At 39.0% G+C, this 27616-nt stretch overlaps 1 protein-coding gene across 16 annotated transcripts in view; it reads right to left on the reverse strand.

The window, feature by feature from the left end:
• The window catches only part of LOC118269164 (protein alan shepard), a 116925-nt gene that overhangs the window by 48624 nt on the left and 40685 nt on the right, over positions 1–27616 (reverse strand). For 4 of the 16 annotated variants that reach the window (XM_050703015.1, XM_035584123.2, XM_035584119.2 and 1 more), the window contains exon 2: positions 40–105. The exons of 10 other annotated variants lie outside the window; for them this stretch is intronic. In XM_050703015.1, the coding sequence (XP_050558972.1) occupies positions 40–105 (66 nt within the window). Of the gene's footprint in view, positions 1–39; positions 106–5260; positions 5285–27616 lie in introns of those variants that run through there. 2 more of the 16 variants (XM_050703019.1, XM_050703016.1) reach the window with 2 other exon arrangements.

Raw genomic sequence — 27616 nt, forward strand, 5'->3', positions numbered from 1 at the left:
TGTTTGCGTGACGTCATAGTAATGAATGTTGATACTTACCCGGTATACGAAGCTGTTACTGTATACGTAACTCCTTTGCGTCTGGCATAGCGAATTGTTACGTACCTGCAAGTAAGAGATGAAAATAAAGTTGCGGATTAGTAAAAAGCAGTATTTGGTTATTATTGTAATAACTATTTTATTCTAGTCTATTTAAAAATCACGGTTTACTCACGTAAATTAGTGGAGAAATACTCTAATAGTTTCGAGTCAAAGAAGGACTCTTTATTATGAGCAGCCTACGCAAACGCGGCGACGTTGCGCAGCCTACTGTTTTCTCCATTAATTTGCGTGAGTAAACCGTAATTTTTAGTTAAATTTGTTAGTAATTATGTATGATTAATCAAAACTTAATTTAATAATTGAATGTTACACGCAACGCACAGAAACACAACAAATAGGTGTTTCTACAATTAGCCAAAAATTACGATATCTGTTTAGAGATAAAACGTTTTGAAGAAGGAATTAAGGAAAAATATGTATGGAATCCAAAAATACAAAACAATTTCACCTTGAGCCATCGTCTGTGTACTTCGGCCCTTAATTCCTTAATTTAATTTACAGTAATCTATCAAGATGGTGTTTGTGTAACTTTGAACTTTGTCCGTACATATTTTATAACAATACATTACCGGTACAATACAGTACCTAACAGTAATCTTACTTAGAAGTTTGAATGTTACTTCAAAACATCCTATTAGCATATAATTTTGAAATTGTTGCTAAGGTCTATGAACTAGCGGAAGAAGGAAGTCGAATTAAAATTCAACGCGTATTCTTCAGCCGTCCACTAAAGTAACTAATAACTGAATTATTTATGTGTCTGTGTCCGTAGATATTTCACGTAATGCATACCTATGAAGCCTATACAGTCAGCTTTACATACAAACTGGCCACATGTGCTCTTTGCATCGCATTACTGGTGAGAACAAGTGCTTAAACTTGACACATTTTAAACGGGGACTCAGACCTAGTGCACGCTACATGCACCCCGCAAGTATCAAGTATCGTAGAGCCGAGTAATTTGTCACCACGTTACAATTAGAGTAGTAATTAGCTGAACATTTTGGCAAGTTATAAATAACATAGCATAGCAACCCGACACTAATTCAAAGTAATAAATAAAGAAAGTCACCCATTTAATTACAAAGTGAAATATACAGTGATAGTGGTATACGACGCGAGTGATAACTTCATTTTAATAACTTGGAAACTTGGTACACTTTACTCTGTATTATCTCTACTTTATACCATTACGTGTCTTAATTAAACTCTAACGATAAACTGATCTTCGGAGTAAACATTCGAAGTGAACACAGAGTAATTTTAGTAGCGATATCACGGAAACTATAGACACGAACGGAGTTTATTTCTAATTGTTATGAAACTTATAGATACTGTTTATGAGTCTTCGATAAGTAAATAGTTGTAATCGGAAAACAATTTATACCTAAATGTATTTTTAATTGACCCTTGATAACCAATCACGTTGTAGTCATTTCGAACACAAGTTCACGACCGGCAAGGTAAATATAATTTAATAAAATTAGAATTACTAATGAATTTCGAATGCGATAAGAAACTGTACAAGCTAAACTTGACGGTAAATTACACAAATAATACCGGATAGCTGATAATAAACCCGTTAGGTAATAAAACGTTGAATTAGTTAAGTAATTAAAACTGTTAGTATCTACTGTAGTTAAATGGTTCTATCGTTTGAATAAACATATTGATGCTATTGGATTGGAAATGAAACTTAGGTTAGAATTATTGGGGCAAAATATCATCGGCTCCAATCCAATGTCCTTGACTAATATTAGCTCTGAAATTAGTGAATGGAAATTATTGTGAAGATTAACATTCTTGTACTGTTATTCTGATTCATTTTCGTTATTCTAAATGAACAATAATTTCATCATCCTTGCTATCAGTACGCACTTCTATTTCACCTTCGTGAGTCACTTAAGCCTGCATACAAACAAACGTAATATACATACGTACATCGGCTATGTAATGGGTGCAAACCAATTATGTTTCACACACAGTTACTAATTATAATTTCCTCGGCGCTGCCATTCGGAAAACTATGTTTAGAGTGTTCTATTTATTAATTAGTAGCTAAATACGCTGCAGTGAGCACAGTTATGTAGCGCTTACATTAGTCGGAACAACGTTTTGGACTTTATAAAATGTTAAACTGGCTTCATTTCACCGTGTAACTGTGAATATATTGTAAGCATTTAATTCAACTTGTGCCAGTGCGACTGCTCACATTATGCACCGCGTTCAATAACTTCTAATGCCCAGCTGAGTAGGTGGCGCGAACATTGTAATACAATGCAGGCATCCTAGTAGAACTGAGATTCATGCAAGTATGACAGTTAATTTAGTATCCAGGTTGTGGTCGTGGTGACATCCATCTATTGCTCTAAAGGACATCACACATTGCCTTGGGCCCGCGCCATTCAAGAACTCACAAAGCGCATATGCTAATATCACATTTGCAATTAAGATCGCGACGCCCACAAGGGAGTGCCATTGTTTCATACATGTCGAAATGTGTCTATTTATTATTTATATAACAATAAACTATTTATTACGATAAATGCAATTCAGTGTTGAACAATGTTAATAATTATAATTTTGCATTTGAATAAAATGTGACGTGAACGAAAGCGTTGTACCCTCTTCAATCGCGACAGTCGAATACGGAACGGAGCGGAATTTAATACTGAATTATGAAAACATTTCGTTGATAAAACTTTCGTTCCACCGCTGATACTAATGGAACGAATTTTCAAAGTAAAAGTTGTACAACAAGCAATCTCCTGGCATGGAAAGTTGGGCGAATTTCAGTGGAGCACCGACCGGTGAGCATCACCAAAAGAATGTAATAAGGCACAGGTGCCGCAACTTCTTTATTGGATTTCGCACGTTCCGACTCGACGTGTTTGATGGCCGGAAGATTCTTGCTAAACTCTTTGCTAGATATTAATTTTCCTCCAACATTATCTTTCGACTTGTCGGCAACTTAACTATTGTACGAATGTATTCCAACGGTGGAAAAGTGGGTTACGTTTATAGCGGCCACCTGTTGAGCGGGCTCGGCTCCGTCATAACAAGATTTTAAGCTGTGCTTGCACGTCAATGGGAACACCTGTATGAGCTATGCAAAAATAAAAGCTGACTTCCGATTACATAAGTTGTGTACACGTTTCATTCAGTGCACATAATTGTATTGTTGCATCGCTCGTTATCTAAATCTCATACAGTGGTATTAAAAAAGAATCAGTGCCAGAGCGGTGATGCAGCTGTGTCACGAGGTCAGCCCGAAGTGTTTCTCGGTGAACGACGACTGAAAGGAAAAGTATAGGCCGCAGCGGTGCGCGCCGCCGCGGTGCAGATCGTGTCATTGACACATGCAAATTCGAACAACGCTTTGGTGTCGGGTCATCGAACCCTCCATTCAATGACTGTCGAAAGTTATCCGTGAATACGACGGCGGCGTAGCCTACAAAGAGCTCCTTGCATCGTAGCCGTCACGCGATTGTAGCGTTTAAAATGATTCATAAATAAAGCGAAAATGCCTTGCGATAGCTCACTCAGTCTAAGGAGAACACTAAATTATGTGTCTAGTTCTTCGTTTCGTTATTGATCTCTAGCATTCAAGGTAAACAGCGACTTGTCGTTTGTAGTATAAGGTTGCTTATTTGATGTGTTCGATTGAATTCGACAGATGCGCTGCTACACGAGGTGCGTCTGGCCATTGTATTATTAGCATTGCGAATTTCGACAAGCTCTCGGTGCTAGACGCCATTCGCAAATACAAACGGTTGGTATGTAAATCTCTCTTGTCTGTAGGACGACATTTACATGGTTTGTTAGGCGTGGCCTCCGACAGACAACTGTTCGTAATGTATTTAATCATTTTTCTCTATTGCATCGCTACGGTAATACACAATTTGTTACGCTTTCATTGCCGTACATGATGTATGGCCGCTGTTCTCATACGCGGTACGTCGGAGTTTGCACAAAGACTTAGGTAAGTATATTATCAGCACTCCATGTTATTATGTTTGCGAAGCAAGCATCATATGTGCGCGGCTGGTGGACGACGAGATAAGCGTGACGTCCTTGTCCGAACTGATGGACATAAAAACTGAATGGACGATCTAAATATCGCAGAGAGTAATCTCTGGTGTATGCTATCATCGCCGAGATGGTGTTGATTGTTGACCCAATCTATCACCATGACGTCATGGAGCAGCCTGCAGCGGCCCGAGGCCAGACGGCGGCGTGTAAACTTATTGTACACACACCTATCTCTACGTGATTCATAAATACTTGGCATTTAGAAACTATACGGCGTACTGTTTAATTTATTTTGTTAGTTTCTCTGTTCATGAACGGATGAGAGAAAATACACAATGTATCAGCTGTGTGTCGTACACTCGTACACTCGCGCAGTCCGTACGCGAGTTGTACGGCTCAATTGTTGTTGTTAAACGGAGTAGTGGTGCGCCATCGCGCTAGTGAGGGCCAACGGGCGACGGTATTGCGATTCGTGATATTTGAGTCGACATGAAGCTTCGATTGCCACCAATAAGGAAGGAGCGTGCAGATAAATTATTACATTCCACATTCGTTCACATAATCGCCTCATTGTAATATACTACTAGGAAGAAAGTGTACAACATTTTACGTAATAAACCGCACAAAGCCGCTAGCCTAACATTGATTTACAGTAATTTAGTGTGAAAGGAAATAAATACGTGTCTGTCAGATGTCTTTTACAAAACAATGACATGATTTATCGACGAGAGATAACTGTTTACACGTAGGATATCGAGCCGTCTGTTGTCCACAGCTTGCTTGTTGTAAATGTGATAAGATTAAACATGGTGGACTCTCTCTAGAGAAATTAATGATTAAATGACAAATGAATTTATGGTATCTCTAAATAAACTGGGTATTTATATATTTCTAAATTGGTAAAGAAACTTACAATAAGCAGGAGGACAAGCAGAGCTTTCAATATACACATACGTGAGGTATCACTAACAGAGCAAACCTTTTCTCTTACAAATGAGTTTGTAGAGAGAACATATTTTATTAGCTGTCATTATTACAACAAACAAGTTCTTTATTTGAATAATAGAAGTGTATGTAAACACGAGCATGTGTCGGGCATGCGCGGCGGGGCCACCAGTCCACTCACCAGACGCATGGAGGAGCAGACGGGTGCGGCGGCGGCCGCTTGAGAAGCTGGTCAGTGGCCGCATTCCTTATAGTTGAAAGTAACACGGTATCCGGCTGCGAAAAATTACCGTCTCGCTCGACCACCGGCCGGGGGATTCTGCTTCTTATACATCACCTCATTACGAACTATAGTCACTATTCCTTGTTTCAAGCAGACGTTAGACGTTATTAAATACTAAATTGTGACACAGCTGTGGCGCTGCACGGCCGACTGTGTAGATATTGTCCTATCAAGATGATTTAGATAACGTGTCAATGCAATATAAATGACTGTGCTACGTTTTATTTATCATCGGGTTCGACAACCTCAAGCTCTTTGAGATTGTATTTACACAACGAATGATTATAATTTACTTTTGATACGCACGCTGTCTCGACTAGACCGGTGCCGCAGCACGTAGCAAAAAGCACACAATGTGTGTACACACAGTTTAATTCCTTCGAGTATTGTCCAAGCTCTTTTCTATTTAAAAACCAATCTATTCGTTTTGTATTAAAATGAACTAAACTTAAATACAAATCTCGAAATAGCATTAAATCCTTTTCCGTCCATAAAATATTTTGAAAGAAAAATAGCCTATTGAAATTCGTTTCTAAAAGTATGAATGAGAAATATTGCCGCTTTGCAGGTAAAATATCTGCGAACGAACATTATAAGTGCAACGAAAGTGTACAATTCTTTTCCTGTTCGATTCGGAGTCGGCCGGGGGCCGGGGCACACGAGCGACGTCGTGTGATTGCTTTGCGCGAATTTTTTGTTCGTCTGGCGCGCAGGTGTCTTGTCGTAGGCACGGAGCTGAGACTCGTTGCTTATTCTTTTTTCTGAATAGCCTTCGACCCGCCTCCTGCTATTGTTTGTTTTCATCTTTTTTTTCAGCTCATCGTCTTTGGATTTGCGAATTTTGTGTACCTGCTAAGACTTTACCGTCGCATTCTAATTTTACGGAGGATTTAAATTTAAATAAACGCTTTGAAACAAGCAAAAGCCTCAAACGAATACTTTTCTTACTTCCTTATTAAAGCTCACGAAACACAAGAGATTTCTTAACTGTTATTACTGGGATGGGTTTTATGATACCCGTCTGTCGTTCCCATGACACGAATGCGGGCGAGTATTTTGTAGGAAACAGGTTGGTTCAGCAACACGGCATTTACTTAACGGCCGGGCGGCCCTTCGTTTACGTAACGTGCTGTGAGATTGCTAAAATGAATGGCGTGGTTCCCAAGGCGGTGGCGTGGCGGGTGCATGCGTTGGGCGGGCCTCTCTAGTGGTATTGCGTTCCGTTATCTTGCGGTCATCAGTCTCTCGGAACGGGTTGCGGGCCCCAGAGGCGATACACCGGAACTGTCGTGCTGTATACGGCGCACGCGCCACCCGCACGTCCTCGTGTCACCCGCGCCGGAGTCGTTTGACGTCTCACGTCAGCTCGCGTCACACTACTCACACCGTCAACTAACTCCCGGCGTGCATCACACCACACCATTTGTCTGTCTCAAATGACGTTTTACGACTAGACTGCCTTAATGGTTCTGTTTGTTAAATTGTGTGATAATCTGTCTAATAGTCCTACAGAGGCAGAAACCGTAATAGATTGTGTCTAGCCGCTTTATAAACGGATTATTGAAATGAGTCTGAAGATTTGGCCGCGCTTTAGTAAACGTTTTGAAGCTCGACTTTTGTGTCATCAAGGTTAGACAAAAGTTGATTACTTAAAACATTCACATAATTTCTGCTGAATCTGGAACAACCTACATTTATTCTGATCTTGTGGAGTATTTAGTGGATCTATTTAGGGCAAGAAGTAAAAATGAATTGTCATTCAAAGGCTAAACAACAAAATAGAGCGCATGTTATCTCTATGTCACTTATTTAAAAACTGATTAATTACACCAATAAAGCATCTGACAAAAAGTAGGGGACCTGTTCCCAGAAGTTTAACTTATCAGGGTAATCATTACAGTACAAACACATAATGACGGTAATAAACCATAATAATCGAACCATAAAAAAGTTAATGGAAGAAAGATATGACGACAATAGTGATAGACGAATCAATCAGTGTAATTAGTTGTATCCGAATTCATAGTACCCGTATGTTGTAGTACTGAGCTTATACTGCGGGCGAGGGGAGGGGTGTTTGCACGGGGACAGGGGAAACTGTAAAGTTATAAATAATTTATGCGAAAGATAACTGTGCCGCGTGCGCCTGGGCAATACGTGCACTGCAAGCGCCTAATTGCAGTGGACGATGAAAGATCAATAAATTAATAAGCAATGAAGCTTTTTTATCACACCTGAGCTGTTTGAATAACAAGTCATAGTCATAACTGATCATAATTGTACCTCATATGATATATTAGCCATTTATGGAAATGGTCTGTTACACGGAGAAAAAGTAGCTGATGATTGTGTAGAGAATAGTTTTATAGGCTATACTTATATGCATATTAGTGCAATTAATCTGTCTACAGATCAATAGTTTAATTACCTGTACATATGTAATCTGATATAACACCGCGTTGTTGTAAAACATGTCGACTATTAGGTAACATAGCATACCCGTGCGTGCGTCATTTTATTAGAACTTATAATGTTAAAAAGTATAATTGTAATTGATCTAATTAATTATTTAGATGAATGAAATGTGTGTTTTACTTTATTTAATTAAAGTAAGTGGGTAGATACCCTTTTTAAGGATATACTACGAGTTTGATATAATAAACAATTAGTAAAGGACGAAATGGAAACCAAAACTAAAGCAATAATGACGAAAATACAATAATCGAAACTAGAATAATAACTGAGGCAAACCGAGATAAATTCGAGTGTCTAACAAAAGATAGAATTAACAAATTTGTGGTTAACCCAAACCGAACTAACTCGATAACTGAATGCTAACATATTCTACAGCGATATCGAAAACTTTTGTCCGATTTTGTTGAAAGATTGTTTTCAAAGTGAGAATGTGACGAGTCAGCGTACTATTGTTTCATCCCGCAAAATATTTTTTCAATGGAACTTGAAAAACAGTTGCAGCCTCACCGTGAATCGCTCCCATTTTTGCTTTAGCGAAGTTTCTTCCCCTTTATTCTGTTCCCAGTAATGATCGGCGCGCCCTAAATTGAATTGATTTCATTAATTTTAATTATTTTCCCTTATGTTTACCACTTCTGCTGTAATATTGTATTTTAACAGAATAAACATCGTAAATTCAATAAAATTGATAATAATTTGAGATGAAATAAATTTAAAATACAAAGTACTAAGTTATATTTTTGAATGTTCTAGTTACGAGTTTTATTTTGTGGTATAATTTTAATTAAAGCTGCATGTCAAAGGGATATGCCGACATGGTATAATTAAGTAGAACAGTTGTATGTATTTAAGTTAATCCGTAATACTGCGGGACATATGTTCAGTTCACGGACTCGATCAACAAAAAATCCGTTGCTTGCGGACAGGAAAATTGCTGTAAAACCGTACATTAGTTAGTACTGCAGTTGACGGTAAAATTGCGTACACAAAGTTGCAACTGACGGTGGTCAACGTATGAACCACTTAGTGCCCGCCACGTTATCCCCGATCTGTTTGAAACTTTATCCGGACCGTTACCAACAAAATGCGTTTTTAAACTCATACACGATCCTTTTTGCACACAAAGGACCCTACCTGTAAACAAGGAAAGTTTTGGTCTACCTACGTTATATGTATTTTAGTATAAACTAGAAATAGACTTTAACAGCACGACTATATAACCGATATTGTTGTGTAGACGACTCCTATTCCTAAATTAGGTGCTCTAAAGTCAACTTAGCACATTTTTGGACATTCAGCATTCTAAGAGAGCGGTTACAAAGTGAGTAAAGTGAGCGTATTTCATCCTTGCCGGGTGCAACGAGACACTGCAAGCGACGCCGTCTCACATAACACAATGCTACGCCGTAATAGGCTTGCCGCCGAGGTGGTCTTAGATCTTAGAATTGCACTTTAATTCCCACTTACGTACTGGTAGCGGATTATATTACTTTTCATGTCCAGAATTACGAAACAACGTCTTAAATACATCGTAAATAAATGTAGGTACTTGTTTTAATGCGATCTCAGTCCATTGCACGGGAAACAATTCAATTTAAATGTTAATTAAAATATGTGCATGAAACGCCTTATTGAATCCGAAACTATACTATGTCTGTGTGCAATAACTGCATAATTCAACTGGCTGTTTTACATATACATGTAGAAGAAGATTAGCGTTGCAAGTCAGAAGCGAATCATGCCCTATTTTAAGAGCTTATACATGTGAATATCGTACTGCAACAATATAGTCCTTGAGAATCGATTGTATCGATTTACATTCCGATTGGATCTCAGTGTGTATCGATTGAATAAATTAGATGTGATACGCACAGCATGTTTCATTGTAACGCCCCCTTCATGTCATTTAATTTATTTCTCTTTGATTTGAAGTCCAAAAAAAAAGTGTCTAGAATTTAACCAGACTACTCCAACCGTTCAAGATGATCGTTTCGCTTGGCGAATCAGAGACCAGACTGATAATTTATTACAGTCTGCACAAACCCGCTGAAGCTGAAAAGTTTAAATTCAGAGCGAACTCTCTGAAACGAGATAAAAGTCGGAGATGATTCAGTGTTGGATGGGTAATTATAATATTCAATCGCACCTCGTGAGATTGAAAGCGAGTGTAAAGATAACGTCGAAGTGTTGCTCTAAACGTTTAGCGCACGCCTTCTCCGTGTATTTTCATTTCTCTCTTGATTCTGTCATAGTGCTGATTGCCGGCCGGTGATTTAGGCAAGTTTCCAACACGGGTATGTAAACAAAGAGCAATTTCGCTAATTAAGTGCTTGACGTGTGTTGTGAGTGCGCCGGCAGACGATGTTTGGGATGCGACGCGATCCCATCAACGCTGCGCTACCCGACTTCAAGTACACCTTTGCTTTAGCGTAATTACTATTTACACTTTTAAATGGAATGTTTGAATCTGAACGAAATGAAAACGATGCTTTCATAATAATACTCTAGTTTCTTTAAACTTAAAAATATATCTTAGTTGTATAAATTATTTTACTTTAAAGCAATAAAATGAAATTCAAATAAGTAAATAACATTTTTTATTTAAATTCATAAACACGTCAAAAATCAATAAGTGTTTATGAAGAGAACATCACGTTTCATACCCTAGAAACAGTGATATTGGTCACGTATTTAGATTACCGACGGGAGATAATGCAGCAACTGCGATGAATGCAACAATGCAATAAAATGTAAACGTAAAAGTGCAATGTTGTGTATGGGGCGTCGCGGGCGCACTCGCGGGGCGGGCGGCGCGTGCGCGGCCCTGGCGATGCCGCAAGGTCAATGGCACGCGCCTCTCCCGCTCGCACACCGGAATTCCATATTTAAATCTCGTCCGCAGAAAAATGGCGGTCGACTCCATTCCGCGGCCGCGCCGTGTGTACGGAGAATTAATAAAACATGCCTCCCACTTTTTCTTATCGTTTTTTCCGAGTATCGTTAACAACTTGGTAACAGTGTAGTTGCAGTTTGCTGTTATATCTGTTTGATACTTCTATCCCACATATAGAGAAATAGTACAACATCAGACACTAAATATTTTACTATTATTTACACAAGTTAATAAGTAACAATTGCTACCTACTTTACTTCCAACTCGGCAAGAGTTCATGGTTAATTTGTAACGGTATTTGAAAAACCTAATAAAGTTTAATTGGTGTTATATCTAAATGCGTTGCACGACCGTATCGTGTCGGGAAGGAACGAACGTAAATGTAGCGTTTTTTCGTAGCAACGGCGCTACGTGGACGAAATGTAGACACGTAGACAAATAATGTAGCCGCGGCGGTAAACGCAGGCGCCTCACAGGACGCGCGTGTGTGCGTGTCGCGCGGTAGCGGACACAATTAACTGGGTACAGTAAAGTGCAAGTCACTGACAATCAGAGCCCGCTCCGATTTCAGCACAAAAGCGAAGGGAGTCGGGCGGCATGTGAATTCGGGGGCTAAACGTGGCAACCACTAATGTGAATAACAATAGTGGGGTTTAGTTGAAGAACAGTGTACAGACAGTTCATTAGCTCCATGTGGGCAGCTTTATTTATAGCTTCTATATATGTATGTATAAACGTATACATGTAGGTACGCTGTATGCAATGCTTAAATGAGTAATCTGCTGTTATTTAGTGGGTACCCACGTCCATACGAGATGATTATAGAATGAGAGAGTAAACAGGATACCCCTACAGCTTACTAAATTATCTCCGTTCTCGTAGAGGCCTCCTACGCCGCAATCTTTTGTTGGTTCGTCGATCCGTCTAACCATTAAACTGATCAAAATCTATGTAGTGGAAGACCGGTGACATAACTTTACAATTCCTCTAACGCTGCGAAGCAAAAACCCTTCACTAAGCACAAACTTAGGACGTATAGTTTTAGAGGAGAGCGACAAAAAGGAATAAACACGCAGTCACACTCAAATTGAACGCACGCAGTAACGCGGTGAAATTAATTAATGTCCCCTTTGGTAGTGCGCGCTGAAAATGTTTTAAAAGCGCCTGATCCTTGGAGGGACGGAGTATGAAGTGCAAGTCATCGGCGCGGGGCGCGCGCCGCCGGCCACAGGCGGGCGGCGGTCGCACTGAATTTACAGCGCAATAAATTTCAACACAGAAACAGAGAAGCGTTATCTGCTAACAGCTCAAATGAACTGTCTCGCCGCCGACCAACAAACAACAATACTGGATCGCTAAACGCAGGCATCACTATCGCCAACGTAACTAAGTATTTAGTTATTGCGGCTCTGCCTTACCGAGTACTCTACAGCTTTCTTTCTACGAGACGGAACAAAGGGCAGTTCATCGTACGAGATTTAGTGCGAGCGTAAAACTAACCGCAGCGAATGTGTAGTTCGGATTTACCGAGTTGTAAATCTGAGTGGTATCTTTGGACAAAGTGGTGTCTGGAAGAGACAGATATACGTGTACTTCTAACAAGAGTTAGTCACTTCGAACAGGTCATTAAATCTTGTTAAGTAAACAGGTATAAAAGAAAATTAGTCAGTGAGCGAGTGCCGGAACTGCATGCTTCATAAATTTATTGTTTAACACACTTACACCTGGCGCTGCGCTTTAATATCGCTCGTGCCTATAACAACATTTACACATGAGATGCTGTAAGTGAAAAGACTTGTAATTTATTTTCAAAAGGGGTGCCTTGTCTATGATAATAAAATATATTATTTATGTGAAGCAATACAAAACTGTCCGCGATAATAGATGGAGTTTACAACGAGAGAAAAGAGAATATTGTATTATAAGTTTAAGGCAATATGTTATAAGTTTTACAAAAGGTAATAAACGTGAGTAATTTACACGCAGCTTGGGAAACGATTGCCTATTTAATAATTATGTAAATGTTGAAGCCGTTTATGACGGCTGTAGTACATCCAGTCGTAACGTTTCCGCAGGCCGGCCTCGCCCCGGGCCATTCAAGTGTGTCCGCTCAGGAATGGGTGCGCTAAGTGAAACGATACCGGAGATGAGACACGGCGAGCTTATTGCGTTCACATTTCATACAAACTTCGGGATCCACTCACCATCTGTTCGTGTAACTCACCCTAATTCTAAATACGAATACATTTTATGGAAATACATATCGAATTTGAAGCCCCAACAGCATTCACAGAATTTTAATTAATTCATCCAAAAACGTCGTCAAAAACATCCGAAATTGCAATGTTGTTACGAGAAAAAAAATGAACGTGTGAGTAATACACGCGGTCAGCGTTTTGTAAATATCACGCGTAATCCGGAGGTTGCGTTAAAAATTAACACGACGAGAGAACAACGAATGTTGACATGGAAATTATCACTGAACACAATCTCCAAACCGGAGAAAATCGAGAGTAAAGTTAATGAAGCGTAGTGATCGAGGCGCCCTCTTGCCATCGTTTAGGGAGCTTACATAATGACCATATCAATACTCAATGTTCAAGAATTATGTTTGATGTCTAAATAAAACTTTTATCTGTGACATTTGCGACGTCAGCACATTCAATCATTAAGATCCTTCGTCAAGTTCATTAACCAAAGTATTCGAATGCTGCCAAGCTCTCAACTCAAAACTTCATTATATTTTATTCCCAAACCGTAAAATACTTTTTACAATATACGAAGATCTATAGGTGAAAAATACTCTTTGTTAGCGAAGACATTTTGGTGAGAGAGTATTTATTGTATTCGAAAATTAAAAGGAAGATAGGAATTCCCTCGGGTGGGGGAGGTGAGGCGCAATCAGAGCTTGCCGGTGGATGGCAACCTTAAATACCAGACTTAATTGAACAGCTTCCGAGTTGCGCTCGGCGTAACTACATAAATATACTGTGCGGAAGTATTCGCCACAAAGGTATTCCTTTTACACTAAACACTTACATTCAACGAGAAAGCGATCTTTTCACATAAATAATTTCAGGCGCGCTCTCTGAATTCACAAGGTTCGAACATTTTATAAAGTATTTTATTTTACATCCGAAATATATCTTTGATAAAACACTGTCTGCAGTGCATATCGTATAAACGAGTCTTGCATTTTAAACTAGCTGAGACATAAAAGAATAAAAGGTGTACCGACTAAATCTTACCTTCGTGTTTTTGGCTCGATCCGACTTCGAGACACGTATACGGAAGTCGAGACAATGCTGCGATACTACAACTTCAGCACCGTACTATATTCGCAAATCCTTGATTTAAGCGATGCACACGCGGATTTGCGAAACAAAGAAACACAAATATCACGGTTGTAGAAAATGGCTTCGCATTTTCATTTTATATTTCATAATGAGCAAAATCCCTCAATATTGCTCAGAATCCAACAGTAAACATTTTTACTGCTTCCAAAAGCGAAATACATTGTTTAACCCGTTTCACTGCGCTATTTAGAAACGAATATTTGAATGGAGTCAAAGCTTGTCGTGCGTTGAAAGATGTTCGCGGAAGCTTAAAATAATATTTTGGAGAGTCGCATCGCCCCAGCTCGTGAACTGGCAGGAAATGAGGCTCTCTGTCCCGTCGGGAAATTGTTCCTCCCAATCATAACGCTCAGTAGAATCTCCCTGCTTTCAAAGACTTTAAAAATAATGGAACAGATTTGTCTTTCAGTGTATTACAGGGGAACATAAACGCGGGCTTTAGCCTCGGCTTCACGATTTGTAATTCGCCGCTCCTTTGTACGCAAGCACTGAAATTAAAAACATGTTTTAGCGTATTCTCTATCGGGGAAATAAAAATTGGAATAACGCCACGATTGGAATAAGTAGATTAGTACAGCAGATGGGAATATTTGTCTGCGTTTTCCTGTTGGGTGAATCAATGCGAATGTTTCCCAAAAGGGCTGGCTTGGGGTTGATGTATGTAGGTATCGCACGCATCAGATTGAATTAATCACAGAGAACGTCGTTGTGTGCAAGTGATAAATATATGGCTGTCTGTCTGTCTACACATGTCCACTTCTCTGTGAATTTTAGATTGAAACATTTAGTGAGAGGGCTGGTCTAGCGTCTGAGATTTAGTTTACTTTTATTACTTTGTATTGTTGCACAGCTCTCAAACTGTTTGCAATAAAAATATAATGTTAATACGAATTTATAGTGAACGTTTAGTATTACAAGCATGAAAGTAGAAAAGATGCAATAAAAGTCGGCTTTATGTTATTATTTGTTTCGTTTTAAAATAACATAAACGTCGGGACATTGTTTGTTACATTTATGTGCAACATTGAGCCCGACTGAGCTGAACCATGTGCGCCAACAGCTGTATAACTAACATATTGAACGAAATTACAGCTTTCTCGGGGCATAATAAGGTGAAAATTGAATAGTCAACTTAAAGGTCCACAACTTATACGCCACTTGAGCTCCGCTGCGGGTAAAGTATACAAAAGCTGTTTATAATAAAAGTTTCATTACACAGAGTCGCTGTACAGCACAACGGGCGCACAATGGGCAGACAATATTAATTCTTATTTCCTCTGAACACAATGCCTTATTTAAATTGTGTGAGAATATTGTGCTTTCAAATTAATATCCAATTTAGTATGAATCGATCAATTTGGTGTCGCAATGAGTGCTATTTATAGGGCCGTCAATGATTGTAGGGAAGTGATGAGCCGACACGGGCTGCCGGCGAACACACAAAGAACCAATTGAGCGTGCTCGTCCAATCGCAGGCGCAGATGACGTGGCGTGTGCGTCGCGTACCCGTCGCGTGGAGCCCTGTCGTACCACCGAAATATTTCAACCCATTAAAGTACGTGACAGCGAAGGGTACTGGCGTGTGAATTTTCCTCGCATTCATCAACATACAATGGTTCGTAATTTAGGAACGCTGAGTTATTACAAATTGTCCAGATTATGATGTTACTTAATGAGTTTTGGTATTAGCTACGTTTAAAATAAAATAAATTACTTTTTGGAAAATTATTTAAATATTTCCGTATTCAAAAAGTCATTGAAAATTATAGTTATCTGACTTGTAAAATGGAGCATGAGATAAAAAGGGCGAGTGAGTGAGTTCATATGGCCAGATGGCCACCAATGAATGAGTCGTTAACGAGTCGACTAGGCGTAGAGGTGCTCCGCGCCGGCCTCACTAACAAATGTTACTACAACCTTATGAATACATCTCAATAACGAATACGTTTCATTACTTATGTCGTGAATGTGTAAGAACAAGAATTTTATGAAGGAAAATTGGCTTGTCTAGTTTTATTGAGCGTTTTATTGATGTAATTCGGAATTCGCCCTACATGTGGCCAGGTTTCTCCCACTGTGTCTCACAATTGAATTGTAGTTTTGTTCAAGAAAGAGGTGATTTAATCGTATTTCAAATGTCCGATATAAAAGCTTAACTTTACAAGAACTGCGCTAAAACAAATTTAAAACTAAGCACTGTACTGTACATACAAACAATTCTTTAAACAACAAAGTTAGTAAAACATTCAGAAACTCGTTTGAAAAATCTGCACCGAGCACAAAGTTTCGATCGTAATGCTCAAACTCCCGAAGTATTGATGTAACGAATCAAAACGAACAAATTTAAAGGGAGCCAACGCCGATCCAAAGTTGGAGTGAGGGCGGAAGTTTTATCCGTTATTACATTAACGTGGCATCAAACCTGGTTTGTCCAAACTAAGTCCCATCAGATAATAGCGCGTAGGAAGGATAGCGATTTCGTCGAACAACCGGGATGCGCCCAATTCTCGCCAATAAACCCCCCCGAGATATATCGACCTCAACGTAGGGCCGTTAGTCATGCAATCGCCACCTCTATACACCATGTCATAAAGAGGAAAATCGGTTATTATATTCGACGCTTATCGCATTTCATGATAGATAGCTTTTGAATTGACCAGCGTGTTCTGTGCGGCGGCACATACCGTACATTCCACGCGCTTACACTGAGTCGATTGACTGGTGCCGGAACCATTAATATGGATGTACCATTTAAATTGAGATGAAGGCCTCTAAATGAATTCTTACACGATTTCAGTCGTTATAGCGCGACATGACACTACCGATTTATTGTACTAGTTATTTTCTCTAGCGCTTTACTTAAATGGAATTTCCAATGCGAAAAAGAGCGACTTCCTAGAATCTCGGACTATCGCGAGGATACAAGAAATCCTGTTATACGCGCTAAAGTGGATTCCAAGATATTCTGCAGTTTATCACTGGCCTTGCAGCGCGGCGACTGTAGCTTTAAATATGCATTTTAAAAAGGCATTTATGGTACATTACGCAGTAATATGTTCATAGTTATCTACACAGTAGTTTGACGGCCGTAAAACGACGTAATGCAACAATGACGGCATCACGGAGCCACGTGACCTCAGCGCAGCCTGACGACGTCGCGCGTCGCCCGCTATGATTCACCGGCACGCCGCACAGCCGCCGAGCTCTGCCGAGCGCCTCGCATTCCAGCCCCGGCCGCATAGGTAATGGGAAATGCCATATCGCAATAAATTCACACACACTATGCTAACACTCTAATGCATCTCATCCAACCATTTTCACCTCATACCTTCATCTTGGATTGCACGTAATCACGTTATCTTGCCGGACTGCTCGCTAATAACTTGTTGAGCCAGTTCACTGGTACAGAGACTAATAAATATTAATTGAAGCGAAGGTATTTATTGTGCGATTGATTAATAAAGTTTCTAGACGCTAGGTATGTGTGGAATGGCGGCTACCTACAATTTCAATTCAGACATTCCGTTGTTTTAAATCAGCATGCGCCCGCGCAGCGGTAGCTTTCGCGGACGTACGCTGCAACTGGAATGAAGTCGATCACGTACCGTTTCGCGTTTAATACGTTTCTCGTGCTGATTCATACAGAACCATAAATAAACATTCGTTAATGATGATGTCTTACATAGCTAATGAAATCCTATGTTTTAATGGATAAAATAATCGTTCTTAAAATACAGACGATTACTAGTCATCGTTGCGGTAAAATGTCATTTTAGTAAACAATGACGTGGATGCGGAAAATGTTTAGTTACTATATTTGAATTAATACGAACGGGTATACTAGAAAAATACAAACGTCCATTTTTCAACAAATTGATTAGAGCACGCAATCATACTGGGTTCCGCAGAGCAAATATTAAACACTGTTTATTTTACCGGCAAGCAAAGCTTTTTTAATGGAATTGGTATACACCGCAAGGTACACAACAATAGCAGAGTTAGGTAAATGGCACTGTTGTTGTCCGTGCATCATCATTGAGGTAAGCGACCGAATTCCACAGGATAATGAGCAGGGAAATGTTAAAAATAGACAGAATGATAAAAGGTTTGAAATAATAACTGCAGTTTAAACTACAACGAATGGCTGAATACTGTAATATACTAAAGACACTTAAACTACGGACTAAGGCAGTAAATAAGAAAAGGAAATTCTCCGTTACGGAAGGAGGTTAGGTTCGATTTGTGACGGGTATTGAGTAAAATTGTATTTCCAGGAATGTTGTAAATGAAATCACAGAGCTGGCCGCAGTAAGCGCGGTGACAATCGCTCGTTCCTTTTGTCGAAATATTGGATCGTTTCATGCTGATATTTTTATTAGATGATTGAGAAAACGTAAAGACGGAATAGAGAATTTGAATTAGTCAATTAAAGATCTATAAAGAGACGAGTGGAAGGAGAGTAGGGAGGCGTTTTTTTTGCCCTGTAGTTTTTAGAGATCGAAATGTGAATATTTAAACTCTGGAAACTGAAAGTTAACATGAAAGTAACACCCACCGTTCGTAATTAAAATTGACAGTAAATTACCAAAAAATAAAATACGACCTTCACAAACAATTGGCCGTAAAATTCACGAATTAAAAGAGTCATCTATTAACAAAAAACAATTGTACAAACACCTCAATGTCGGCCACAGATGCAAAATCATTACATGGCGATAATAACGCAGTCTTTAATTACATTATCATTACAAATGAGATTTTACAATTTTATGGTGAGAATAAAAATATATCTACTGCCATTTTAATTTACATCAGATGGCGAAGTTTTTAATTAGTGGTGGGTGGGAGAAGGGGGATGTGGAAAGCCGCATGCGACGCTTTTTATAACTTTTTCCGGTGACTGTTCAGATCCAGACTGTGTAGATTAGCGATTACGACGACATTTTTTTTACCGAATTCTCGGAATGTATTCCAGGAAATACGGATAACGTATCTAACAAAGTTATCGTGTAATCTGTTTACACGATTCCTATGAATCGGCAATTAGGTATCGCTGAGTGAATGTAAAAAATGTTATAATGCATGTTTTGTCCGATTACAGAAGTTATCATTCTGTTTATCCCCTAAATATTGTTTATTTAACATAGATTTATTTGGTAAAGTATTTGTTGATTATTATGTTGTCGGCTTACTCACGTAACTGTTTGACGAGGAACTCGACTAGTTTCAAGCCATGCTAGAGGCTTATATTCCTGAGCAACATTCCGCGACACGCGAGTTGAAACTAGTCGAGTTCCTCGTCAAACAGTAACGTAAGTTAGCCAATAACATAATTTATTTAGTATGTCTCACGAAAGTTCTAATAAAATTAAAGTATTAGTTAGTTCAGAATTAAAATCATAACCTAATTGCTGCAGTCCTAAATGATCACTGATGCGTTTCGGTTTGTGTTTTATCGATAACGTATCGAATGAGTTGTTCAGTTGTCAGTTGTTTGTTTCCACATATCTAATAGCAGCAATAATAGAAAACCATTCTATGTACATAGTGTAGCTTCATGTCTAACATCTCAATCATTCATGGAGACGTTTAGTAGGCTTTTATAATGTTTGTTTGAGCAAGTACCGTATACAGGCGGCGCCACACTTCACTCGAGTCCTATATTAAAGTATCACAATGTAGTGTTTTGCAAAGGCTATCACATGGCAGTCAATAAGGTCGGTGATCGGTTACTCGACAAATATTTGCGCCATAAGATCGAGTGGAGAGCATGTTGTGGTCAACACAAATACGATATCCGCAGCGGCATCGTCGTCGCGTCGCCTATCCACATATTCAAACAAATATGCACGTATTATCTTAACATGCTTATGTAGCTTATATATTGAACTATTTATTTGCATGAATCATTTTTTATAACGCTTTCCGTATATGACTAAATCGTATCGTACTTTGTTCGCAACTATTCCAGGAAGATGGTATTCTATGTAAGTGATTTGAAAGTCAACAAATGATTGTAACTTCAATTAATTTCAATAAATGTCCACAAAGGGTGACCGAGTCGTGCACGTGACGTCAACGGGCTGAACGTGTGAATGACTAAATTCGTTCAAATCGTTCATGTTGTACACGACCGCTAAGCCCGATCGTGATTGGCTGTCTTGTCAGGATAATGCGGGCGGCTGCCGATAGAGGTTATGAACCCTCTGATTTAATTGAAGTTCCAACGTTCAGCCCCCGTCCGCCAGTGACATCCTCAGACCACTGCGTTGTCCCCAATTCACTGACAATGTGAATGTAATAATCATGGAATACCATAATCACTTGTGGGTTGTATTTCCCTCTCAACAATTTCAATCAATTGCACCTAATTTGTTTTCTTTCTGTCAATTGTTATGTTTGTTTTCGACTTACTGTACTGCACTGTCATCTTACGATCGAAAAGGACGGCTCTACATACCTGGAAAAAGAAAAAGTACATTAGCAGTGTTCTAAAGTTTCGAAATATTGAGTGCATGAAATAATACTTAAAAATGTGTCGGACTAAAAGTCTGTCGTCGCGAGAAAACATTAAATACTTTGGAAATGCTAGCAGCGAGGATTGCGGCCGTGGGACGACAACTTCGGCGGAAATTCGATGGTTGCTTAAAATTTCAAACATTTTCGTGCAAAACGAAATATTTCGAAGTGTCGTCTTAAGCACTTACCTACCTACTTAGATTTTGTACAGTAAGTATTGAAGATGCAATCAGGCGAGGCAAATGAAAAAGTTGCTTCACACAAATTTTCTGGCGACTTTCGAAATAAATAAAACTTTTCCTTTTTAAATAATTCTTAACGCCCATTGCAATATTATAAGTAGCTTATAAATGATTTAAGTATACTGAAGCACTGAAGTAATTCAGTGGTTCATTTCTAATTCGATTACATAATTGGAGATTTTTGTTCAGAGCTGTTAGCAGTTACTTGCAAGGTGACCTAAACATGAACATTCTTGAATAAAATGTGCAATAAATCATGGAAACATTATTATTTTACTTATTTTAAGTTGAAATGGCGGTGAGTGCGGGCTGAAGTGGGAATACATTAAGACATCTCGTGTAGCGCATACTTTTCACGCTTGCAGCGGTTCGCGTAAGCTCCCGACAGGCATTAATGGAAAAGAAAGTTATGTTGGGTCCACGTTAGTGTAAGAGCTTCTAAATAACTTGTCGCCGGGGCTCGAGGCACCTGCAGGCGACGCCTAATGGGCCCAATTATCGACGTCTTCGCCGCACGCCGAGAGGGCTATTACCCCTCCCAGGGCGAAGCCCTCTCGCTTCTTGGTGAAAAGATTCCAAGACTCTTACAGCCATAGTAGCTGCACAATATTACATAATCATTAAAGTGCGAATTAAAACTATACGACGGTAAACGATTAGACAAAAGCAACCTAACTTATTAATTACGGAACCACTGGCAAATTGGCGATGTCAGGAGATAGTTGGAGATAAATTTTAAAACCCGTACGTGCGTGGTCTAATAAAATCGTAGCTTCAAATCTTTCCAGACAAATCGCAAAAGTTCTCCGCGAAAAAGTTTCAAGCGAAGTTTTAAAATTACTTGGGGCAACACCTATTGAATTGATTTACGTTGTGCAATAAAACGGCACTGTTATTTGATGTATGTGCCTCACTCGGAATGCAAGCCTCGGATTTGTAATAAACTCGTTGAGGGTACACGAATGCAATATATCACTCAGTTTAGTGGGACATATTCTTTAAAATAGTATCTAAATTAGTTTTCAAAGGATCCAGTCATTTAAGTCAAAATCGGTACGACAAGGTTTTGACAATTGAGTTCCCCCTGCATGAACACAGTATCATTACTGTTTTCAGTGGAGACTATATTAATACATCCTGGCTTACAGGATCTACAGCAGTGTGAGTGGGGCGGATATACTCGAAAAAAAAACCTACATCATTAGCGTCAATTGTAGTATGATTGTATGGTAGCAGTGCGAGTGTGTGTCGGTACACATTCAGGAACAGCGTTCAAGCAAGATGTGATCTAACATCAATCGTAAAACGTTCACGGTCGCGATTGTTTGTTGCCTTATCATTGTAGTTGAGTTAGGTAACGCGACCATTGTCGCACATGACAGAGTACGACCGTTATCACCGCGGTGACATCCACGCGCGTCGTGACGAGGGCTCACTACAACGCGAGATAACAGCATTTCTATTATTTCTAAAATTACTTTTACAATATCGGTCGAAGGTCTCGTTACAATTATAATTTAAATTAGTTATTATGAGAGTAATATTCAGGTCACGTGACTTTGTTAATCTCACAGATTAAACGCTTTGGACTATGACTTGTAAAGTTTTTGTTTCGCATTGTTTTGATCGTTGCAAATTTACCGGTTTTCTGCGAATTCGGATACAATTCCCGACGTTTTGTTCTGTCGGGGCCTTCAGCAAGGTTTCGCAATCAAGTCTACAAATAAGTTTGTTTCATTATTAACTACAGACTATTATTTCTTACAGTTGAGTTGTAGTATGAAAAAATGAAAGTTGATGTTCAGATAACATCGGACGCATCCCACACGTACTGGAGAATCGATAATTGCATCGCATATGGCACGATTTCATGCAACTGTTCGTCATGTGTTGTTGAATGAAAAGAAATACAAAACACGTCAAATGTACCAGTATCATGTTCTTGAATAACGACGCGTTGATCCAAACGTTCAACTTGTGCGCTCCGTATAATTTGTATCGCAAAAATTTTAAACACGATTTACTTCAGCGGAATGATTTATTATTCGACTAAGCGGGGCCAAAAGGAAGGAAATAAGCCTTATTTCTTTCTAAAGTTGCCTTCTTATAGCTACACATTTATTTTTTCTGGGCAATTCCCTGTGAAACTATAGAATACTTTTCCGACTGAAGGGAACTTTTGAAACTAGATACAAATTACGATTCAATGTTGAGAGATATAATAAATCATTCGTTGTAAGCTGTTTGTGGCTTCATTTCTTGAACAATAACTATTATTACATTTATCCCTCGTATGAAAAAACAAGGAGTGTGAGCGCATGGCGCATGCCTTATTTTTATTGTTATTTTATGCGCCACGAGTAAATTGACTCGACTAAATGTTTATCATTAATTGTAAACTTTACAACCTCCTGTAAGTAATTATTCCTTATAAGTATAAAAGTGCTATGTTCGGAGTAATAAACTTACAAAATAAACAATTAAACCCCTTCTATTAAAGCTGTTTTGTATTAGCACAGCTTGAGGAACACGGTCCCCTCCTTCAGCGAAATGGCTCGTCTCAGAATTACGTGCAATTTGGTGTAATGTACACAGATTTAGTATCCCACACTCAGTTTCTATTAAGTTGCTCTAGATCTAAATGTTATAGTAACTAACGCGGGATTATATTCCGACATTAAAGTAGGTGTGGTGTGTGTAGCTACACTTTAGTGGCCGTAAATCGTGGAAATGCGCGTAACTTATACCGGCTTTACAGCAGAAAGACATTTCTACTATTTATTCTGTATATAATGGAATATGTATGTAAGCTTTATTGTGAGGTCTAAAAGGAAAATGCTTTAAAGAGAGCCCTTGTACATATATAATGCTGGGACAGTATAATTTATCTCAAATCAAAACAGGTATTTCGATAACTTACCATCCCGGGGGATGCCAAAAATGGTCCGCCAAAGATTTTACGGTCGCCTGCATGCTTACTGCATGCATAATGTCTGAGATGAGATTTCTCCAAGAATTAAAACAACTCTGATTTATTTTTAAAGAATATTAAAGTTGAATGAATTTATATGTCTACAGTTCTGATCAGATTCAATTGAAATGATGTTGTATGTACGTGTATAAATCTATTTGCGTCACCGTTATAAAATATGGAACATGGCGACTTAGTAACTAATAAAAGTACCTAGTTATCTACATGGCTCGCGAAGCACCTCTTATTTTATCGTGAATTGCAACAAATATTTGCGATAACGACTAATAAAAGTTGTGTATTCTAAGTTGTGACGTCATACATTGTTCGATTCTACTGCTTTTGAGTACCTCTCTATCATAATGATAAATCAAGTAAATATTATATTAAAATTAAATCTAACACATGTTGTCATTGAGGATACCCATGTAGGTAGGTAGACGTATGATGCATGTTTGGAAAACAATGAAATGTCTTATCTTACATCTCTCCTCAACAGAAATTAATCAAAACTGTTATCTGTAATACATTCAGCGATCATACAGGGCAAAGTTTTCATTTAATTATCATGAATATTAGTTACTTGCAAATCTTTGATAAGTATCGCGATTCGTCATACTAGTGGTACGATTATCGGAGCAGGTACGTAGGATCCTTTATCGCTGAATAACCTTGCTCTATACGTGATGCAGGCCAGGGCTGCGATATGGCCTCGTTGTTTAAACAGAGGAGTATATCAGATACTAATTGGCAGCGGCGGGAAGCCTTATATAAAACCTAGCCAAACAAAAAAACATGATGGTTGCGATATTGCGTCACGCTAGCTGTTGGCGAATAAAATAAGACGTCTATACAAGAAACGCGACGGAGCTGCGATCAATCTGAGGATCTAATAGCGGCGTCTGACCTAGCCGGCGCCACCGGGCGCCACCCGGCCGTCGCACCCCTACACTCAGACACACAGCGCGTAGGTGGAGCGACTCAGCGCTTATTCAGGGCTGTGTCTCGCTCACCATCGCCTGTATTCCCGACGACATGACATCACACAAATTATTATGGTAATCATACTCAAGTTTGGAATAAATATTAGGTTATACTGTTATACACCATGTATCATGGACGTCGCGTCGATTGAGCGCAGACAACTTTGACCGAAACCTTTCTTATCTCATTTTATTAATATCCCTTTACTGTACTGTACTTTACTTACATGATACGAGTAATGAAATTCATTTTTGTTATAAGAATTTTGCTTTCATGCTGTTAGTTTTCAAGTGGTTCCAATATCATTAAACATAATATCTACACGGTGGAAGCAAAGAATAAAAAAACTGAAACATTGTCCAAGAAATAGAATAAGGATTATCGAAACCGGTTTTTGCAAAATATGGCAGAATATAGGTACAATGAAACCTGTAGGTACATAAGTGTAACATGTAAGAGTTCCAGAAATTACAGACTGCACCTATCCATTCCGAAAGGTGTAATTGGTGTCAAGTACGTTCCGTGCTTTTACGAGCGTGGTCGTAATCGTAAACATGGAGGAGCGCACGAGGCAGCGAGGCAGCGAGGCTGGGCGAACGGTACGTCTGGAAGACGTGGCGGACGTGTGTCACGGTGCATCCTGAGCGCGGTGAGAGGCTGTGCGTGCGCCGAAACTGTGACACCGGTACCGCGGTGTTGTGGTAGGTCAGGCGCTCGGCGGACTGCATTCCGTGCAGGCGCAGCGCTGCGCCGCCGCCGCGCGCCGCTCCCACTAAATATAGCCTCTGCGAAGTGAACGAACGCGACGCGACGCAACGTCGCCGACACGCCGCTTAGACGCTGCCAATGAAATTGCTAAACTATGAAAATTGCTGCAAACTACGCGGGATGTGATCACCACTGACTCACATCAACGACCACGAGAAAAACTTTAATGGGAGACTATTTACAACAAATTGTAGCCGAGACATTGTAGCCGTAGCCGCGACACAGACTGCATCACTTTATACTTTTCAAACGTTGACTTTAAATTATTAATTCATGTAAATGTTCCTATATGAATATACTCGTTATTATGGAATCTCAACTACTTAATACCACATTTACGTCTACAGTAATGAAGTGCTACGCATGCGTAGCACGTGCGTAGCGCTTGTTCATTTGTTTTGTATGGCAATACTTTCAGTTGTTTCCAACATTTTTTGAAACGTTTCACCAAATTACGTGCGCATGTTTGCGAAACAAAGTATTATTTGATAAAAATATAATTTAAATGTAAATTGAAATGTCCTCGAATTTTCTCGAGTAAATTATAAAGATAGTAATGTATAATGTTGCACTCGAAGAGCCGATCATAAAACGGAGTGCAAAACAATGTCGCATTGCGGGCTGCATATCTTTATAGAAAAAATATGAATGTGTGCACAAGATGAGGCCAGACGAGCGAAACCGTCCGGCGACATGTCTTCAGACGGCAAAGAACGGGCGTTTATTTGCTTATCGGCCACATAATGCGCTAACCGTACATGATAACGGAACAATGAGTGTAAACCAGCCGCAGATACCTACATTAGTGTACACTCAGATATGCTTATCTCCCTGTGTCAATACTCTTTTGTACTGGCGATACGGGAGTCTATTTGCCCTTAATGCGCTCAGCATTCTTCGATGTTGAATAACCTGCTGACAATGGAGTGACCCATTAGCAGACGATTTGGTCGAACATTTTTAAATTGTTATCAGTAGAAAATAAATGAGAATAGTCACGAGCGCGTTTCATTATCTCCGGCCAGACGTGTAAGGTATGTTATCGGTGATTGTTACATAAATTAAATGCCTTAATTGTCATCAAATATTTGTTAGCTTATCGAAGTGTTTCTGGCATCTTCCGAATACTTAAATAGCGATACATATACCTTTATTCAAATAAGTCTTCCTATGTTAGTTCGGAAACGAAAGTAAGGGTTCAAAGTGAGTTATCGACAACTATAAATAACATTAGGGGTGCTTTCAGCTAGGTAAATGTTACTGTTTTAGGGTTGATAGACAATATTTTTTATTGCCGTGACAAATGTCGCTTTGAATAATATTTATTTAAATTAATATGGGCGTCACATATTCGACCTGAGTATTGTAGTCCTGTTTTTTTTTACGTAATTACGTTACAGCTAATTTTATTATGTTGCCATTATTATCATGGAATCTGTTGATTTCTTTTTAAATATTAACAAATTCTATTTTTAAATTCTGACCGATAATCAGTCAAATGTCAATGTCATTATAAAAATGTGCTTACTTTATCTGTGGTTTCATGTTTGTGCAGAAATCTGTCAAACTTGAAAAACATTGCATTGTGATAACACGTTTGAAGCTATGTACTGATAATGTAGATATGGTTAGATGCATTCAAGTAACTGCATGCGTTCGTTCAGTGGTGCAGTGTAATGAACTTCGTTACCTAACTAACTAATCAAGAGGCGAGTTTTCTAATAAAGCGGGCGATGTAATCATTACGTATACTGCATAAAATAGTATATACTCTTTCTTAATACATAAAATCACGCCTGTCTCCCATGGGGTTCCATAGGCAGAGACTATGGAACGCCAATTGCTACGAATCTTACAAACTTCTTTCGCTTCATCAACAGTCATCAGTCTTTCCATGCATGTTTCTAATTATCATAACATATATTAAATAGATTTTGAAAATGTAAAGTTGATCTGGACTTTCAATGTACCTTATAATTTTGTATCTAAAACAAATACTGAACTTAATTCAAGATACTAAATTATTAAGAAATGAAAAACTAATAC

The sequence above is a fragment of the Spodoptera frugiperda genome, chromosome 2, assembly GCF_023101765.2.
Source record: "Spodoptera frugiperda isolate SF20-4 chromosome 2, AGI-APGP_CSIRO_Sfru_2.0, whole genome shotgun sequence".
In the NCBI taxonomy this organism is placed as follows: domain Eukaryota; kingdom Metazoa; phylum Arthropoda; class Insecta; order Lepidoptera; family Noctuidae; genus Spodoptera; species Spodoptera frugiperda.